This window comes from Ceratosolen solmsi, unplaced genomic scaffold, assembly GCF_000503995.2.
Source record: "Ceratosolen solmsi marchali unplaced genomic scaffold, CerSol_1.0 scaffold14, whole genome shotgun sequence".
Taxonomy (NCBI): domain Eukaryota; kingdom Metazoa; phylum Arthropoda; class Insecta; order Hymenoptera; family Agaonidae; genus Ceratosolen; species Ceratosolen solmsi.
The window spans coordinates 3388875-3410456 of record NW_011948420.1 but is presented as its reverse complement, the minus strand read 5'-3'; the positions used below and the strand labels follow the sequence as shown (position 1 = coordinate 3410456).

The window sequence follows — 21582 nt, the reverse complement described above, 5'->3', positions numbered from 1 at the left end:
CTTCACCCCCAGTTAAGCGTTAGTCCTCCTTCCAATATCGCGTAGCCTCCGGCACGAGTGAGAGGCGCGGACGTGTCCACGTCACGTACACGTGATATAGAGTTACTTAGAGCGGCGATCCCCCGCGCATTACTATACCTCAGCTCCCCTTAGTCCGTCTTGGAGAGACGCGATGCTTGAAAGGTGCCGGATCGGGTCCTTACGCGGCATAGATCATACGTTAATTGAAATGGGGCGCCAGGGCGTCAGTCGTCGAATACAAACGACCGACTTATAGAATCGTTATTATTTGCCATGACCCATGCGTCTCTGGGTGTGCACGTATGCCTGTGCAGGCCGACGGTTACGAGCACTTGAGGCTTAGCGCCAGAAAATTGCCCCTGACGTCGTATTAACATTTCCATTTTACTTTCATGCTGTTCTCCCATTCCTCCCTATAGACTCGGGATTTTTACATTTTCTATGGGGCAATTTGTTGGTCAATAATACCCTGATCCTTAACTTTTGCCAGGGAATCTGCCGCGGTAACCAGTAACCAATGATATTTTTGTTTTATTTAGAAATGAATTGCTTAGTCAGAAGGTGCTGTCTGTCGATACGATGTAAGGTGTTGGATATACATACATGCATAGCATGCCGGTAATTCAATTTGATTGAATCGCGGTGAAAGTCTTTCTCATTCATTATTTTTATTCGATTAAAAATGCAAAATTGATAATTATACATAATGAGCTCTGAGCATTACAATTGCGTGCTAAGAGGTAACGTAAGATTACGTTCGAGAAACTCTCGATGTCCAGACGTTAATCGATTAGGCGATGATGGATACGATATACATTAAACATACAATGGCAGAGGAAAATTGGCAGATATGAAGCTTGGCGGGCGATGGCGACATTATGGTTATCCATTATTCTCTTTGAGCCGCTCGATCGCATTCTTCGCTTAGGAATAACCGTTCGATTTGAACGAAGCATGTAAACGAGAGGCCAAAGTGTCTCGTTAGCTTCGTATAAATTGGCTTCGTCTCTCCGGGTTATAGGGCTCTTCGCCACGCGGAAATGAAGTTACGCGCAAGCTCGCTACGAAAAGATAAGGGTGGACAAGGGGCTCCCCTCCCTTTCCCCTCCCTTCCTCACTCACTCTCTCTACTTATCCCCCATCCCCCCTCCTCCCTTCCTGCGTCATGCTGCTCCATTCTATCTTGCCTGCCGGCGAGCCTCGCATTACCCGGTTAGATTTTTCATGTCTCGGATCGCGTCTGGCGTATCGAAGCACGAGTGCGAGAGCCTTACAACCAAAGTCCAAGGAGGGTTGCCGGACACCGAAGCTGGACCTATCTTATCTGGGGGCGGGCTATAATGGCCCGTTCTATCTCATCTCGGCGGTGGCTTGACCGTCATCGCTGTTGGCCCCTTCGGGCTTGCGAGGCGATAGCGAAGGAGCCGAGGGTCGGGCCCGCCGAAGTATAAGTACGCTGTGGCCTCGAACCTCAAAATCTCTCCCCGATATTTTCCACTCTCGATACTTTGCTCGCTGTGGAAAATGATGCGTTGCCAGTTAAGCAAATGCCTGCATGAGCCCAGACTCTTTATTCCTCATGGATATAGCCGAGCTACATGGATATAGAAGTTGATCCTATGCTGCGTACGAGAGAGGACTAAGACCGACCCTTTGGCATTCAAAGCGTGGAAAGCGCTTCTTTTTTCACGCCCATAAGCCTTGATTCTTTTAATAAAGAATTTCCAAACTCGAAGCATGGAAATTGTGAATGTATGTTAACTAGGTAGATATTAGTTTTAAATGTCTTGTCGCTTGTTTTGAAACTGTGACATAATGAATTATTTGTAGTATATGCTTTTGTGATAAGTGGTCGATAAATCGTCTTTTTCTTTACAATGTAAAGCATGAATGCATGCGAGATTGCCTTATGATCGTTAAAGAGCAATTAACAATATCGATGTTTTAATGCTAAGGGATTAAATTGATTATACCTATAGAGCCACGAGTAAATCCTTGCTTGTATAACCATTGCATGCATAGGCATTTAAAGAAAGTGTGGCATATAAAAGTGCGCTAGAGCATCGCTATGTTTTATGGCCTTTAATCAGTGGCCTTAAGAACACGCAAACTAGCGACAATTGCTAGCTCCGTATCAAAAGTAATGAAAAACAACAATACGAGAGCCAGGCGTGATGATAAAATAATGGAGCTGCCGGAAAATAATTTTGATAATGAGTCGATCGCATTATTGAGCAAGGAATTGAGAGCGACGAAGGGGAAAAATCGTGGAATATGATAATACATAAAAGTCACGAAGCAGAATAGTTAGCATTAGAGCCGTAAATAATGAAGAGTAGTCCCGGGCGGCCGTATATTTCGCTGGCGGCTATCTCTAAAAACTCAAGCCTCGATGAAAAATCAATTAATCGCGCAAAGAAACGTCGATGCAAGCACAGAGGGGAAATGAAGAGCAAGATGCGATGGAGGTGAGTGGGGGCCGGAGCTGCGCCACCGTCGTACGCGTAAATAAATCATCATCACTCGTCTCTCACAGTTGGACTCGAACTACTAGCCTAACGAGTCATGAAAACCCGTCCCGCCGCTTCGGTCGTGGCATCGCGTCGGGCAAAACCAGAACTCGATATGCGAGCCGGCCCGCGTCTTCGGCCCCTTAATTATAATAATTTATAGCCGATCGGCTAATTAAAATATCTAAATAGCGAGTCCGCGGGCGCGTGCAGTGCCATATAAGATCCACTCGGCGTCCACCCTCCTGTAATACCATAAGTGCGCGATACCTCGTACGCCTTATAAATATTGAGTGGCTTATGGACCACGGCGCGACGCGCACCACCGCGTCATTAATTATTTATCGTATCGAATAGAAGGAGCGAGGTTGATACACGAGCGACTCCTATTCTTGTGCGGAACTGTTTCCTTATGAGTCAGCGCCGCCTGCCGTTTATCGAATTGACGCGAATTAAGATTATCTTACGTATCGCCCTCGTTCATCTTGCTGGTTTTTCATCATACTACAATTGTCTCTCCCCCTATCCAATTCTATGATTCTTTTGGCTTGAATAGTGCTGATTTAATTTCTTGCTCTTGTTTCTATTTTGACTTTATGTAAAATAAATTGAATGACATTTAAAATCAAATACTTATTTCATATTTTTCGATAAGTTAACAATTACTCGTCTATTAATTTAATTTAATAAATACCTAAATAGTATATATATATATGTATATAATATTCTTGTAAAATAATGAAAAGAAATTATGATTCCATCGGGATCATAAACTTCACTGGTAATCCCAAGACATTCGAATATCTGCCAACGTAGTGGCTGAACCCAAGCCCTTAATCATTTTGAACTTCATCAGAAATAATTTCCCGCGATCCGATGAATCACATTGTTAAATTACAGTCATAACATACGCCAAAATAACAGAGCCATTCTTTGGCATACGCATGCTCATACCCTTGGCTACGACTATTAATTATTCTCTTTTACAACAAAAACCGTATAACGCAATTTCTTGCCGATGACGGGCAAACCAACCGGGGCGCATCGGTCATTGGGCTTATACTCGACACGCACGCATGCGCGCGCTCGTGCGCAGACACACACACACACGCCCGGACGCGGACGTAGGCTCTCGGTCGCTCAGATCCGTTGGTACTGCCGGCGTCTCCGTTCCTTCCGAAAATTTATGTGATACTTTAAGAAGTGGGGTTAAAATATGCCACGGTACGTCTCACACGACTCGCCCGCGGTAGCAGGGAAATTAATTTTCAACTTGTCAGCAAGATCGCATCCATAAATGCAGCGCTTCTTATTACTACGTGCGAAATGAAACGCCGCGAGAGCGCACATCCATCCGACTATCGAATTTTGGAATCGTGCCCGTGAATGTCCCTAGGCTGCAGCTAACTATTCGTCATTCGCTTACAATTAATCCAACCTTATACGCGCACGAAATGTACGACTCGCGGTGTGTAATTAAAAGCCGCGCTGCAAGCCATTGGTTAATTATAAACACCGAATAACTCTGGAATCCCCATGTTTGATCGATAGACCTGAGAATACAATAATAATGGATTTGCTTGCTCAGTTGAGCAGAAGAGGAATCGTTCAATTTTAATTGGAATGTCAGATCTTATATTTTAAAGAAAATCCATTTCTATCGAGTACAAAAAGCATTAAAAACATTAACTGAGAAGTTTTCTAATTTTTATTAGATTGTTTTTATGCGAATTGGAGGCAACTAATGATTTTGAGACTTGTACAACCTTATGTGCAAACAAATTTCAACTATTTGTACATAAATAATACGAACTTTTGCAACTAATTTAAAATTTCTCACGCACTATCGTGAATCTTTTTAAAAAAATTTCCACTAGAATAGGTTACGTCTTTAATTATCATAAAATAGTTTTCAACCTTTGGATAATGTATTAATATATGAATACTCTTCTCCTTTTAGACGGTCTTTTTTTCACATAACTTTAAGAGTTTCTTTGCTATCGTAGTCTTAAATAGAGATTTATCTAGTAATATGGATTTTTGTAATTTCGTATTAGTTATGGACGCGTGGTAATGAAAAGGATTGCTTGTTGAAAGTATAGTGGAAGAATTGGCTTCTGCAAGGTTTTCGCAAGCGACACGAGTGAGTGAAAGAGGAAAGCGAGAGGTGAGAAGGGCAGAAAAGCGGTACGTCATTGTATATGAGCGTCAGTATGTGCGCTTGAATAAATTTGCTTTGTTTTCTTCGTGAGCAGACAATTTCCTTCCCTTTTATAATGAACACATTTAAATATGCAATATAGAGAAATTATTAATAAATATTGGAGAACAAAATCATAGTAATAAGAGATAATACAAAAATGGAAGAAAGATATCGTAAGAGCTTGTATCTGCCGTTTTTAAAATATTCTAAAAGCGAAACAAATGAGAGATGGCATAGAGAGGAAAAGAGAAACTGAGAGAGAGAGAGAGAGAGAGAGAGAGAGTGGGGGGGGGGGGGGGGGGGGAGAAGAGAGAAAACGAATAAGGAGAAAGAGAGAAAATAAAAGCTCGGACGCTAGGAAGGGTAGTTGCTTGCTGGAGACAGCGGAAGAAAAATAGCGGAAGTCATCGACCTCCAAGGAGCTATATATCAAGCGTTCGCAATGGGCGGACTCGACTAACGGTTGAGGTTGTGTGCGGAGGCTGCGAAGTAGGGATGTAGAAAACTCGTGTATATACCCACGTATCTCTATTCTACGAGTCTTGCGTCCTTGCTGCACTTAGGTATATGTATATGTGAGAGCGGGTGAGAGGAAAAGCTCGAAAGAGTAAAGGCAAGCGTGCGAGAGTATGAGGGTGGTGGAAATGAAAAGGAAAAGAAAACGATAGATAGGGAGGAGTAGGGTATAAAAGAACGAGTAGGTGAGAGAGGAAGAGGGGGGGGGTGTATGCGCCAAGAATGAAAAGAGTAGATGGCGTGAAAAACGAAGCAGAATGCTCATGAATCTAGAAACTATCAGAGATAGCAGAGTATTGAGCTATTTGACGTTATTATTTTTAAAACCGATGATAATTTTTTATTTCCTTTATAAAGACATTTATTTAGAAACTTTTGTTCTTTTAATGTCAAACTGCATTTTTAGAAGCATAATCGGATGAAGACTTTTATTCCCAAACACAACATCTCTGTCTTCCCGCATCACCGACATAATCTATTATAGCTGCGTATAATAATCGCACTCTCTTGATAAAATAAACAAAAGAGACAGACTACAACGAGCGAAACGCAATAGGAGGAAGATGAAAAAAAGAAGGTTACGCAGATCTGACAGGCGAGACGCAACACAGGCGGGCGGATGAGTTATTAGATCCGGTGTATCCGTTACTGCGTCGCGGATGACCAATAGTTTCATCGAGGGATTGTTGAAGGTTCCGGAGCACATTTCCGGCTTCCGGCAGAGCGAAGTCTCGTTCGCAACTGAAACTCCCCCACTAGATCTGTAGCCCGTTCTGTCTCTCTCTCTCTCTCTCTCTCTCTCTCTCTCTCATACGCCGATGAATTCCAAATGCGCTTGAGTAAGAGAGAGAGAGAGAGATCTGTAGAGTCTGGAAAGCAACTTGATATTACCCATGGGCCTTTAGGCATAGCTATCGCTATTCGCTCTCCTCCATTACACCTAGTTTACTTCCTCGCTCCTATTACGACATCCTCGTAACATCGTTCTGCAGACTTACACAGTCTCAAGTTGAACTAGATAACCTAGCCTTTCTTTCACCGTACGTCCTTCTCAAAGTAATTGTTACTCTTGTCGACGCTGTTCGTCAAAGTAATTAAATTTATTTTCAAATATGCGTTCATTCAATTTTTTTCCTTATAAAAGTTTAAAAATTGTTTATTATGCCAAATCTGTTTAAAATAAATGGACGATTGTGTCATATATAATTCGTATTATGGAACATTGTCGAACTTGTTGCTCACAGTTTTTCATTTCGCACAGTTTTCTTCTTCCTTAATTCATTAATGCAAGTAAAACTCGAACTTTGATCGGGATTCTTCAATTCGAGGAATTATAATCAAGCCGTCACTGGCTAATGTACTTATCCCCTCGGAAAGTTGCACAGAGAGTATCGTTCGACGAAGGGGAAAAATTCAGAATTTCTAAAGTTGTTGGCATCGAGTACGTGAAAGGCAAGTGAAAAGTCAGCGAAACTTCTTACCCAAAGCCCAGCTCAGCCATTTCATATTTACAAGTCGTAGTTTCATATCGCTCCTCTCCCGACGACACGACACTCGTGCCCTAATAGAAAATCATTTCTCTTATCGGATTTCAGTTTCCGATGACGCCTTTTTGTTTTGATAGGCAACTTCTCGGGCACATTTGCTTCTCCCTGAACTCGCGGAATGACTCTCGATGCCGACCGAACCCGGCCCGGTTACTTGTTTGCCGCGAACGCGAGCGAGGTTAACCGAAGGAGGCTAAGGAAGCTGCGAAGCGGAACTCGGTCGAAAACTCGGCGAGGGCACTCGGTGTGTCGCCACGGCCAACGAAGTTCGAGCACAGACTCTACTTCCTTCCCAGTGTGCTTGCCCGCCGTTTGTACATAGAGGTATGCAGAGTCGAGACCAAGGAGATTCCTCTCGGTAGCGACACACCTACATCTCCGGAACCTCGAGGTTGCTCGGAGCGACCTGTACACCGGCATCCAGCCAGGCCGCAACCATAAGTTACTCGACTAATGTCGTTCTCGTGTAATGCGAAAGGGATACGACGACGAAGTCACCGAGAAAGCCGATGGGATTTCTAGCTCTCTCTCTCTCTCTCTCTCTCTCTCTCTCGCTCTCTATCTCTCTATCTCCTCCCGTCCTCGGCTCAGTCTCGCTCATTTCCACTCGCTGAGACGCCCGCTCACACGTACACCCTACGTACGCACACGGCCAAGCGCAGAAATCTAATTAGGCGGTCTCTTTAAGGAGTTACGTCGCCAGTACGCGAGGCGAGAGTCACCGTTCGTATTCTTAGCGATGAATCGATGATTTTTTCCCTTCACGAGCCTCCGCCTTCCCTTCGTATTTGCAAATGAGAAGGTCGCTCAGGCTTGTTAAGACCCACTTGAGGAGACGTGTTTCTCGATATATTTCGTAATTATAAAAATATAAACTTGGCAATGGATATATGTGGAGTTTGTTATTCGCGCTACGACATTGCGAAATTGTCTTCTTTTTGCGATGTTACAATCGTAAAGCTTTTCATTTCATCGAATCCCTAAGTACATTTGAAAGAACATCGCCTTCGCTTTATACGAAGGCTTATACAAATGATCTCATTTATCGATGCTTTGGCGTGAGAAATCTTGAATAATTTACTAGTATAAATCATAATTTATGTGTTTATTTGTAAAAAGGTCGACATTCAAAAAAATTTACGAAAAGTGATAAAATAACAAAAGTGTTTAAGCCATATTGCAAAGGATCTTCTATATCTTTGCTCCTCATGTTCGAATAATAATAGCTCTATGTTTTAATTAAAAAAATGATGAGTGATGTTTATTAATAAAAATAAATAAACGCAAGCAGCGTACGTCATTATATCTCTATTAAACTAGAGTGCTTGACTTGATGCTTAACTTTAATCTACGAAAATATGAAATGTCGGATTCATTGATGTTAGACACGCCAATATAATACACAAATCACATTGAATAGTCAATTCATATTAATCTATCATTGCACATTTGTTCATTATCGCATAATCCACACATCTCTTTATTGTCGTTGCAAAGAAACAAAGTCATCAGTCCATTCCGAGTAATAAAATCACTCGGGTCAAAAGACGCAGTAGCAATCAACGTCTACGAGACCTTGGCAGGACAATCGTAATGTCACATGTCCTCGGTGCCTCCACCCGAGGACTTCAAAAATAAATACCCCGATACGCCTTGATTCGTTAAGCGCATTTTAATATAAAATGACAGATGCGGTATTTGCAAAAGGAATAAACCGTAATCGAGGGAAAATCCCAGCATGGCAAAGGGGATCGCTAGCACCGACACTCCCGTCATCTTCTTTTCTTCCTTCTCGCGACGGTGTAAGCACCGAGAAGACGGCGGTATCGACTCTCCTCCTCTCCACACCATTCTCCTCAATCCATATCAACGGAATACTTTCTCGTAGCTTAGCGCACCAAGGGCAATTAACGGGACTCCGGCTCATTTCCCCCAACCACCCACTCTTACTCTCTAAATAAATTAGACATGGAAGAGAGGTATGAGGGGGAGGGTGGTGAGGCAGAATGTCCCAGGGCGAACAGGATTTACGCGGCTCCAAACACACCGGTGCTTTATTACATTATCCAGGGCATGGGAGCGATCTTTTTTCCTCGTCTTCGCGGCCGTCCCAATGAATCTCCCGCCAGGGCTCACGGAGAAGACTCAGAGGACGCCGGGGATGCCGGTGACGGTGAGCCCCGAACTCCGTCCCTCCATTTTGACCGCACGCACTTTGGCTAAGCCGAGCTCTACATGTCAACCGCTTCTGCCGATTTTCTTTTTCGTGAGAGCAATTATTATCACTCTCAACCACTACTGTCACTTCGCGCTTGCGCCTCTTCCGGCTGACAAGGCATATAAAGCGACGCTGGCGGGGCAGCTCTATTCCGTTAAAAACATAAGGCGCTTATTCCATTGTCACTTTACTCTTGCTCTTACGATCTCACGAAGAAATTTAGGATAATATAATTATTTTTCTTATTAATGGAATGTCAGGATTTATTATATTGGATAGGAAAATTGAACGGTGTAGCACAACAGTATTATACGACTAGATGGCCCCCTCTTATCTTCCGTATATAATTGTATGAGAGAAAAGAAGAAGAAATTAATGAAAATACATACACGTAGTTTGTAATCGAGCTTCGTATAAATTGTCCTCGCATAAGATATTTATCTTTTATTTACGATCATATATTAAGCTAATAATATCCCGGATTATTCAAATAAATATGTATCGGCTCCTTGCTGCAATGACAAAATAATTATTATTATAATAGCAACGGAGCATTAAATTACAAACATTATAGTTATTTTATAAAATTAATCGAAATTCCCTTATTTAACGAATGATGCACGCGAAGCTTGGCGTGTAACTAAAGTAAATCACCACGGAGCTGAACGCTCGCTATAATCTCACAAATAATCTACAAGTTCATCGCGATGCGACTGTTACACGCGCATAAATAGTATTCGCATGCGAAGTATACACGTAACTCGAGGGAGAGTTTCATTTCATAAAAAGTTTTCTTGTTGCCTTCGTACGTAATCCAGCCATAGAGTCCATCATCCATCTTGACTCACTAGCCGCGGATTCCTTTTTTCTATACTCGAAAAATCACCGTCCACCACAAGCCTGTTTACCACTCGGACTCTCCTCAATCTCTCGCTCTAATCTCGAATTTTCCCATCGCCGCGTTGACGTCACGCGTAAATCTGTCGCCCCCCCCCCTCCCCACCACCATCACCACCATCCATGCAAACTAAAACACGCACGCACACAGACCGATCGCGTGTTAAATAGCTGCAGAAACATCATCTAAAAGGCGTGGTGAAAAGCAAAAATCTCTACCTACGTACACATCAACAAACTATAAATACGAGAGTACAAAGGCGCTTCTAATTATTACCGAATGCATAAATATTGAGTGTCTAGAGTTATCGTCGGTTCGAAATCGACTTCTTCCTTTCCCCCCTCATTTTACTTTATCCCCCATGGATGGACGACGACGAAGACGTAGGTTCTCATCTTGACGGCATAGGCTATTCCTTAATTTCCCATATTGTGGTCCGACTACGTCGTGGCGGAGGCTCCCTGCTGCGTTATAGCGCGGTTTAATCACACTACAAGCGCATCCCTCGTTAGTGGGATATCGCTCGAGTGGCCATAATATGAGACTGCATTCCTCGAGTGCCGAGATCCGATAGCGAAAGAGAGAGAGAGAGAGAGAGAGAGAGAGTGCGAGAGGGGGAGGGAGTGAAAACGCAAACGAGGAGGGGGAAGACGCGTATCGTGCCCTTCGCGACGGCTACTAGTGCCTGAATTCAGTCGTGGCGATCAGCTGTCGGGATCCGTAATAATCTTGCGCAAGTTGTTGCAGTGAAACCTGTATGATATTTTTCCCGGCAACGCGAGTCTCTGAAAGATATAAGCGAGGAGAAGCAAAGATAATGAAAAGGGACTAAAGGAACGAAGCGGATGGAAAACAAATGAAGTCCGAAATAAGAAAAACAGTTTTTAAAGCTAAAAGGGATGATAGAATACATCGTTTTTAATTATTAAAAAATTTATGGTGGAGATTTTTATAAAGAGGAATATCCTGTTTTTCTTGACTGAAGGATTGTAGTGGAAATCACTTGTTCAAAATGTGCCAGTTTGAGCTTTGTTCGAGCATGCAATAAAGTTTTTTCAATCCTTAAGTATCGCGCAATAATGTGTTAACGATTCGATTTTATAGTCGTCATTGCATTCTGTAGGTCACTAATGTAATACAAAATATTTTAAAACTGATCAACGAACAGCTTAAGAATTAAGCAATTTTCATATTTTCAATACAACGATATTATAATGAAAAGCTGCAAAGAACTCGACCACTGCAATATTGCAATTTGACTTTCATTCGAGTCAGAAACACAGTCGCGCATTCCCATTTTACCGACGAATATGAACGGCGAACTTCAACAATTGTCCTTGATAAATATTTACCATCACTGGTAAAACATTTACAGGCAAAATATTCGTGGAATGATTTCTAAACCCGAGGGTTATTGCAATCACGCAATAACCGTTCAGCTTACGGAATTAAATGAAAAACGGAAGCGCATCCCATGATACTCTCCTGCTTTTCTTCACAAATGGTGAATGACTCGACTGTCATCGCCACCGGTAATACAGGCCTACTTTTGCCCTTATGGGAGTAAGCTCGAATCCCTCGGTTTTAATGTCGGTATCTTAATGTCTATTGCCACGATAAATCAAGGACACTGATTGCGCCCCTACGTCATCATCCTCCCCTGTACGAGTTTTCACGCGAAGCACGCAAAAGATGCGCAAACCAGTCGGAATGCCGTCTGTCCTATTGCGCATTGGACCTTAAGGTCTTTCTTATGCTAAAATCGCCTTACCCTCGTTCACCCGGAGTCAGAGCGCATATTCGCAATGTCTCGCGCTACTCGTTCAAGAATCTGAAAGGGAGAAAAATAAAGTGCGAGAGTTCCTGACTGCTTATATACTCGTTGGTACATTCTCTGGAAATTATCAACCTCGTTAGCTCGGAAATTATTAGCGATATTTACACTAACGAACTTGCACCTTTCTTACCAGTTTCAAATCTTTTGCCAAATTAACATCGAATAGACGTCCAATTAGTAACGCCCCAACAAGCATCTCTTGAAATAAGTAGGTAGTGAGAATTCGATAATGCGCATACGCGCAACAAAAGAATTCGCAATATATACGTTAATGCCGACTGAGCGGTAAACACGTGCACGGAATATAATAAAATAATATGACTGTTTACAAGGGTGACAGTGCCGGAGATTTTCTAAGAGCTGATAATTGAAAAACGACATTTCACACACGACACACAGAGCTCGTCACCTCGATCCTTAAAATGAAACTAATAGAAGTTGATTAATCTTGGCATGAGGAGTGACGAGCTCGACCACTGCGGCTTTACCAAAGGCAGAACAGAGTTCTAACCGTAATAACGTGTAGTGTTTCCGACATTGTCCGCAGGTCCGAGCGGTGCTTACAGTCCGGACGCGACGATGGGCTACATGATGGACGGACAAGCGGCCAGTATGATGCACCGACCTCCAGGCGACCCGACCTTCCACAATCAGTACCACTATCCACCCGAATATTACGGGCATCACTTATAAAGGTAACTATCGCCACGTTAAAATTGCCATGATAAAGCCATTGCAAGCTTGTCGATATCCATCCGATGTTAATCCTCGCCTCATGTATACCGCAATTGCTTTCGCTAGGGGATTACTAAGAAAATAAAAAAAGGAGAGAAACAGCTAGGCACATCATCTGAACGGGTATGATCGAGCCAACGAGTAGAAAAATATACGCTCTTAATTATCAAAGCCGTGTAAGTGGGTTACTTTATCGTTCTTCTCACTTTTAATTTCCATTTGCAAATATTACAAAATGTGCGTTGCACTAATTACTCGACGGCTCGATTATAATCACTTGGATATACCAAACGCTTATGCAAATTAACTATTCTACTAAAAGCTTCCGTGTAGAGTCAACTGACAAATTTCTTGATTCAGGCATACAGCATAAAGCATACATTTATTTAGTTTGTTTTTGAATATTATTATTTACTTTATTTTTATTGAAATTTATCTATGTATCTTTGGTAAGGATTAGCAGAGAGATTGTTTAATAATTAATTGCATGGGTAGTAAAATATTACATTATCTTAGAATATCGATTGTATTTAATTTAATTAATTTATTAATTCCTATCCCATCTCGTGAATATTTGCCAAAAAATAATAGTTTTAATTAAATAAATAACGAAATAATGCCCATAAATTATCCGTATAAAGTATTAAATGTTTGAGAGAGGGGGGGAAGAGAGACAGACAGACAGAGAGAAAGAGAGAGACAGAGAGACAGACAGGCAGAGAGAGAGAGAGAGAGAGAGAGAGAGAGGGGTACATATCAATAACACGCATGCATATTTGATTTCTGTTTCAGCTGGATGCACGCGTAGGCGAACGAAAGACGTTGATGAGACGTCGTGACGATGAGATAGCAGGATGAAGCATGACTGTCCTAGAGCGCAGACCGGGTACTATGTGGAAGTGTACGTGCGACCACTAGCAGAGCCACCGCGATGCGTTGAAAAAGAAATATTAATTAAATTAGGAGCAGAGCCGACGATTCTTGCCTCGTGGATGCTCATCTCGCTGGATTATTCATGCCCCTCGACTCGGCCGCTGAGGCCCGCGAGGCTCTCGAGACAGGCTCGACGAAGGATATTATCCTTGCGCGTACTCGCCGAGTACGCGAGATACCGCCAATGAATACTAAAGGAAACTGAAGGGGTTCCCCGTGACGGAAGAATCGAACCGAGCAGAGAGCCCTGCCGATCTGCCTTCCTGACGTCTAGAGGGCGGCGATTGAAGAAGAGGCGCTATAATGAAGGGGTGCGATCTCGTACGGGGATGGAAAGGAAAGCCGAGCAGGAAAAATGGCATCGTTGAGAAGAGCCCGGTAGAATCGAGGTGACGCTTATCGAGACGATCGATTTAAACAAAAAAAGAGAGTTAAGCAGAAGAGGAAGTATAACAAATGAAAATAAAAAAACGTCGGTGGTGGGTAGCGAGATGAAAATTCATGTGATTGTTCTTTGTACAAAATATTTGCGGTGTAATATTGTAGTGATTGAAAATATTAAATGTTAAATTTTAATACGATCGCAATTCAGAGACTATATATGTAATGAACATAGTGATATAGGCAATTTTTAGCGGGCATGTACATTACAATGGAATTCTCACGCTACGAGTTAAACCCACACTTCACAAATGGCGTATATAAGGAGGGAGTGGTGAAGGAGAGAAAAGGGCAGCATAAAAATGCGCCCTCGAACGCGAATGTAAGATGAGAGATCCACGAGGATTTTGGACCGGCAGCGGATGGTCCTCGTAAACCGCATCGGAACTCGTCGACGAGTCAACTCCGGTTCGGGGAGTTAAAATGGAAGATAGCAAGCTTTCGTGAACTCGGGGCTTCGTCCTCGCTGGCTATCGACCCTTAGGGGCGAAGGACAATTATATACGAGTTGGAAAAAATAAATAATTAAAAGTGTGGTCGCTCACTAAGGCGTTGACGGATTTTCTCGACACGCAATAGGAACATTGAATCTGTACAGTTCTTAATTATAAATAAATTTACTAACTAAATAAAAATAAACTATATAAATATATAAATAAATAAATCATTATAAAAAAAAAGACAAACAAGGAAAGACAGAGGATCGCGCCTCGCTCCGCATTGTAATATAAATGGGAGGGAGAGAGTTGTAAGACAGGAGGCTACGTTTGGAACAAGGATCTGACTTTACAGGAACGAAAGGTAGGAATAAAGAATCTGACGCTAAGGAGTATAACAAGATAAAAATAGAGGCGCGAAAAGGAGCATAGGTACCGAAGGTATTTGCAGGAAATGAAAAGCCGAAGGGTACCGAAGCGACGAAAAACCGCTTGAAAAAACTTAGGAAATAATTAGAGAGTTAACGATTAAGATTTACTATAATATATTGTGTATAAATAGTTAATTGAATTGGGAGATAACGAGTATGAGTGTAGGAATTGAAAATATACAGATAGATAGATAGATAGGTAGATAGATAGATAGAGAGTGTGGGAGTGAGTGAGAGAGAGAGAGAGTACGCGTGTGTGTGCGTGTGTATGAGAGAGAGAGAGAAAGAGATAAAGTTACTGCGAGGTGATAGACGAATGGGAATGTTTGCAAATCTGTTGTGCGTAAGAGTGAACGAAAAAGCTTGATTTTACTTTTTTGTGAGTACAATGGGTGTTTGATAAGGCGCGAGGGCATGGAAATAAAAGACAAAACAGCGATGTATTATAAAATATACATATTATAAATATAGTATGGGAGTAGCCGACATTTAGGGTCCGAAAGTACACACACACAGTCCACATTCGGTTCGTCTGCATTTTTTCATTATTGTTAATTTTCGTTATTGTTGCTCTACGCGTCTCAAAAAAAGCAAACGGTAATTAATATATAGAACAGAGTGCATTGAAAAATCCTTTTCCTATTTTGCACTAAAAATGTGCGAGGATATTTGAATTATAGCAGGACAATGTGGATCGGTATAATTCGCGATATACCGAAAGCATAGAAAGAGAGAGAGAGAGAGAGAGAGAGAGAGAGAGAGAGAGAAAGAGAGCAACATTGATAGAGAGTGAAAGAGTGAGAAAGAGAGAGAGAGGTGTGTGTGTGCGTGCGTATAATTCGCGATATACCGAAAGCATAGAAAGAGAGAGAGAGAGAGAGAGAGAGAGAGAGAGAGAGAGAACGAAAGCTCGATTTAATCCCATTTATATCCCTTTTCCCTAACAGTTTTTCTTTCGTTAAAGTGCGCTTACTCCAGATTGGCGATTCGTCAAGGTCAGTGTGTTTTTCTTGCCTTTTAATTTATTCGCAGTGTCACGTCGTCGTATACGATTTTTACCTCTATTTCCGCTGAATAAAAAGAAGATGAAAGAAAAATAAAACGGACGTCGAACCTTCAACGCCCATTTCAATTGAATGAGTGCCAGTAAGAGAGCAAGAAAAGATACCATGAAAGTTCATTCTTTATCTCTAGATACTAAATGTCCTTGATATACGTAAGAGTGCTAGCAGAAAAGTAAATTGGGTGAAAAAGAAAGAGCGGGGCGGGGGGGGGGAGAGAACAAACGATAGATTCAAAGAAAGGGAACACAAAAATACGAAACAAAGCTTATTTTGATGAGGCTCCTGGTAATGACAACATTTAGAATCATTTTTACTTCAATGCGAACTAGCGAGCGATCGTTTTTACGCAGAAGAAAACAGAAAGAGACAGAAATGATTATATAAACTGTAAATCGAAATTGTTCATATTTTACATACGCTCAACTTGCACCAGAGATTATTGAAATATCTTTATAATTTTTAAATCACACTTAACCTACAAGTCAAAACTCATAACAACTGTAAAAGTGATGGCATTTCGTGAGAATAAAAAGGACTTATCTGAGAGTACGGCGATATAAAGTTTTGAAAAATATTCAGCGTCAAAACTTAATGAACCATTATATCACTTGATCCAATCCCATTACCAATTGTTGATTATATCGATTAATGATCGTTATATTTGCGTTAACTATTAAATAAAACCATACTTAAGAACTTACCATGCGAATGATCGTTTACTTTTCGGTGTTATGAATATCGATGATTTAGTATACTAAAACAAATATGAAAATGGAAATTCATGTATACCAAAAGTCTCAGGTGGCTAAAAATTCACGTATGCTTGATTAATTGAAGAAAGAAATGGAACTTGAACCCAGCAGTTACTCTTAATAATTATTTAATGGCTTTGTGAGTGTAGAAATATATAAATCTTTCTCCAAATAATCAACACCCATTTAAATCCAAATGAATGAAAAATGCCTTTGATGGTGGCCGAAACTCTTGTCCAAAATATTGTTGTAAAAGGCTCTACTTTATCTTTTAAAGAAATTTTTACGCGCGAGCCTCAAGAATATCAATTATTCTCGAGGCCAAGCAGTCGCTTGTTTTATCAATGAGATAACTCGATCGAAGCAGACAATCAACCGTAGATGCGTATAATAAATAGAAGCGAATTTTAACAAATTTTCTCTTAATCTATTGCCCTCGCGGTGAGATCACTACGATGCGGACAGCCTTTAATCCTTCTACTTTATTCTCTTTCTTTTTTTTTTTGTTTTTTATCGTATTGTATTTGTTAACCGTGTAGATTCTTTAATTTTATTGAATGCCCGCATCGTAAATCAAGGTGATGTCAGCAGAGCCCCAAAACGCCAGGAGTTTCGGCTTTTTATTACACGTTCGTTTAATCAACGTACAAGTATCAGGCGAAATCGGCTTCAGTGACTAATCTGCTCGGCTCGATCGATCGTACGATCACTCAGGCCTTACTGATCATACACAGCACTTTTTCAATACCGATCTTTCCACGAAATTATTCACATTACGATCTTTTAATTGACGAACAAATAATAGCCGGTAATAGACGATATGAGGGCGGGAGAAAAAATAACGAAGAACCGCATTGTTAGTAAGCCTTGTCTGGGATGTCGAACGAGAAGGTCGAGCAAGGCAACGAAATATAAAGGAATCCGGCGAACCGATCGTTGAAAGCCCACTGTCGCTGCCTTTTGTTACAGGGTTCAATATAGAAATACAAATACGATTATCATAAAATTTAGCCGAACCTCGGTTCGACGCTGAATCATGAATTCGCATAATTTCGCCGCTTTCAGTGGCGATTTGGCCGGATTTCTAATTTTAAAGCGTGTATACGATTTACCAATAGTAATGCTCCAATAAGCTATATACGATGTGAAATTTGGAAATGATAACATAAAAACAGAAGAGATACGATGCGATCCGACAGTTTGGCTGTTCGTTTTATAATGAGTTCATTCGATTGAATCATCGCCTTAAAAATGTATACGAAGTAACAGTTAAGCTATCTAAGTAATATACACATTAGAAGGTATAATAGAAAAAAAGAGTACACAGAGTTTTTATCAACAGCAGCATCAGCGACTCGAGCGAGAGAGAAAGAGCGAAGTAACAAAAAAAAAAAAAAAAAAAAAAAAAAAAAAAAAAAACAGATGTGTGAGAATTGTTGGATACACATGTGAGTGAATGAGCGAGTGATTAAGCAAAATGATACAAGATATAAAAATGCTTGAGCGCATGTGTTTTAATGAGCATATGAACGAAAGAAATTGTGAAAACATTCGTAAAAAAGGAAAACACACTGTATAATTATTATATTGTGTATAATTATTATTACCGATTACCGATTTTTACTTGGTCGACGATTTAGACCGAGAATAAGGTCGGGGTAACGAAAAAATTGTTGCGATGATCACTATTGTAAACGATAATGATAAAAGATGATGTATAAATAAGATAACATTCATTATATCGGTATGAAATCTGACTTTTTCACTGGTTATTTTTTTTTGTGCATCGCTCAGAACCTTGACTACTTTTCAACACATCCGAATGCTAGGAGATCGTAATGACAAAGTTAATCCGATCGAGAAAATAAAGAAATAGTACGTTTAACCGTCTGATAACACATTACACTCGTGAATCAAATGCTTTCATATAAATAATTGACTCGCGATTGTGATAAAACCTTAATCCGAAAGAATAACAAATATATAAGTATTCCAAGTCGGATATTTACCGCATTTTCATAAAAACCTCGTATACGATTTTTATGTGTAAATTGATGGCGCGTTTAAAAGCAATTCTAAGAGCATTCTTTAATATTGTACGCCTATATCGTACATAATATATGCACTCGATTGTTTCGTTGCGATTTTTCATTGCTTTATAAAGCAGATGACACATCGATAACAGCATAGAGGACGTAAATGATACAAGTGTATACACGCGTAGCAAATGAGATTCGAGAGAAAACCCTGACGAAGGGAAAAGAAATTACAAACTCGAACCATTGTTCTTTCAGTTCCGCATGGATAGCAGTAAAAAGACCGGCTTATTGTCAATATTAAAGTATTAAAACAATTTAAACAAGAAAAAAGAAAACAAGTTATGTCGAAAATATAGCTCCTACACGAAGTATAATGACAAATCAAATGGTATATACACATACATATATGCATGCGTGTGAATATATATATATATATATATATATATATATATTTATTTATTTATGTATGTGTGCATGTATGTATGTATGTATGTATGTATGTATGTATGTATGTATGTATGTATGTATGTATGTATGTATGTATGTATGTATGTATGTATGTATGTATGTATGTATGTATGTATGTATGTATGTATGTATGTATGTATGTATGTATGTATGTATGTATGTATGTATGTATGTATGTATGTATGTATGTATGTATGTATGTATGTATGTATGTATGTATGTATGTATGTATGTATGTATGTATGCATGCATGCAAATATATATGACGCGTGACGCGGCATTTGAACTGTTAAAATAACCGTTTAATAGTCGTGTAAAATGTGAAAACTTACGCAGGCGTTTCTCATCCGATCGGGCGCGTGTTGAACCGACTGAGTAATAAATGTCACCGTTTTTCAGCGTCAAGTGAATCACACACATACACATAAACATAATACATGAATTAAGACAAACGAATAAAGGATGACGGTGTCATGATGGTCTGTGTTAGAAGAGTGTCCATTGTATAGTGTTTTTTGAAACGTGAGCATTAAATGCTACATCTTGTGTACATATGGCTGTTCTACAATTATTTAATTATTTCCTCTTCTCATACTCCTGCATATTACTTTTCTCATCATTTGATTTACTTATATTCTATTACTATTGATTCTTTTAATATTGTACTTATAAATTTATCGTTAAACGTTAAGTATTCAATTCTTATTCAGTTATAACGGTTTTCAAGACTATTAATATTTCTTTGAGTTCAGCAATTGTAGAATTAGAATAATTTCTATATTAAAGACTGTGTTCCAAATAATATTAAATAAAAAATCTCGAACAATAGTACTAGAAAGATAATTATAATGTTCGCTTTGAATCTGCAATGTAATTTCATATTACGTCGAAAGGTAAGTGTTAATTCCCTAATAACGTTATTTTTTATACTTCGAGCTTAATTATAATCTCAATAATAGTAGATGCACTTTTCTACTAATTAATTTTAATGATGTTACTTTAATGATTTATTCTTATTGCGCATATTTTCTAGTAATAATTTTCAATATTTAATAAATGCAGTAGATAATTAGTATGTTAATCATGGCTACGTAATCAATCCACTTCTTAGGGATGAATCTGGCTAACAATGAACCCGTAAAGCCTCCATTCCTACAAAGCATTGTATCTCCTTTAGTTGCATCAGTATGACAAAGTCTGGATGTGATAGTTTGTTAGCGAGCCGTCAATGTTTCGACTTCGTTATGTCCGAGTGCCGCTCAAAAAGGGTGGCGGCTCACCGTTTTCATTGTACGCATAAAGCCGGCATTTGAGAATCGAATGCAGCATGCTCCCTCGAACCTTTATGAAATATGATTGAATAGGCGTCAATGGGGCCGGGCAGGGTGACGGGTTACGTGGGTGGGGAGCGGGTGAGGAGTAAGAGGAAGGTCTACGATGCCAATTATCGCGGATAGCTGTTCCATGGAAACGAGCCTGATTATGTATCTTCAGACTCGTTTTCTTTAACCCCTGGTTGCGTAAGAAGAGAAAAATGTAACTACTATTAGCCTTTTGTCCTATCAGATTGGCAGAACTGCGAACAATGGAACCTCTTTATAATTATAATTTTTCAACAAGCATTCAGTAATAAATCACGGTTGTAATGTTATAAAATAAGTACTACTCATTCTATTTATATTATTACACTATTAAGTAACAGATAAGGAATGTCAGCAATATTTGAGAATCGGTTAAAGCCGAACTTTGGAGTAAACTGTATCGTTCTCTATCTTTTTCCAATATTCATAACATCAAGGCACTTTATAAATTAAGCATTATACCAAATAATAATAATAATAATAATAATAAACTTCGAGGTTCACTTAAGAGAAAAAACACTAGTTGTAGAGGCTATCGAAAGAGTCCGATCGCATGGAAGAAAAGAGCTAAATACAATACGAAGGCGCGATCGGTATTTTTCCTATCGATGAACTAGCGAATGAGAGAGGGAATGAGAGAGGGAATGAGAGAGGGAATGAGAGAGCGAATGAGAGAGTGAGAGAGTGAGTGAGAGAGGGAGTGAGAGAGAGAGAGAGAGAGAGAGTGAGAGAGAAAGAGAAATTGAGTGGGCGAGGACGGGGAGGAGACGAGGAGTCGGTCGTCGACGGGAGCCATAAAGTATCGGTGGTAGGAAGCCTCCGAGCAAACAATCTCGTAATGGCAAAACGGCTGACTGGTGGCGCGGTAATGAGATATTAGAGGCGCTACTCAAGGGAGTGGCTGCTGTCCGTCTGTGTGCGCGCGCCTGTTTTCCGAGGGAGACGCAGTACGGCGCGTGCGAGGGCGTTACAGAGTACACCGCTAAGGGTGGTATCGCTTACTCTCCAGGGACCCGATTACTGCCTACGTGTACACGCTCACCGAGAGAGCGGCCCCTTTTGACTCTGAGCGCACACTCTTTATTCACTTTTCGCGAGCTCGCGCGGATGCGCTCGATCGGGCCTGTTCTTCTACGGCCAATGCCGAATTTTCCCTCGTACCTCGGCGCTT

The 21582-nt window shown here is 40.4% G+C and overlaps 1 protein-coding gene across 3 annotated transcripts in view; it reads left to right on the top strand.

Moving 5' to 3' along the window:
* hth (Meis homeobox homothorax) overlaps nt 1-13526 on the top strand; it is a 517031-nt gene extending 503505 nt beyond the window's left edge. For all 3 annotated transcript variants that reach the window (XM_011498002.1, XM_011498003.1, XM_011498001.1), the window contains 2 exons: nt 12277-12445; nt 13278-13526. In XM_011498002.1, the coding sequence (XP_011496304.1) occupies nt 12277-12443 (167 nt within the window). In that variant the 3' untranslated portion in view covers nt 12444-12445; nt 13278-13526. The remainder of the gene's footprint in view (nt 1-12276; nt 12446-13277) is intronic.
* The last annotated feature ends 8056 nt before the right edge of the window (nt 13527-21582 follow it).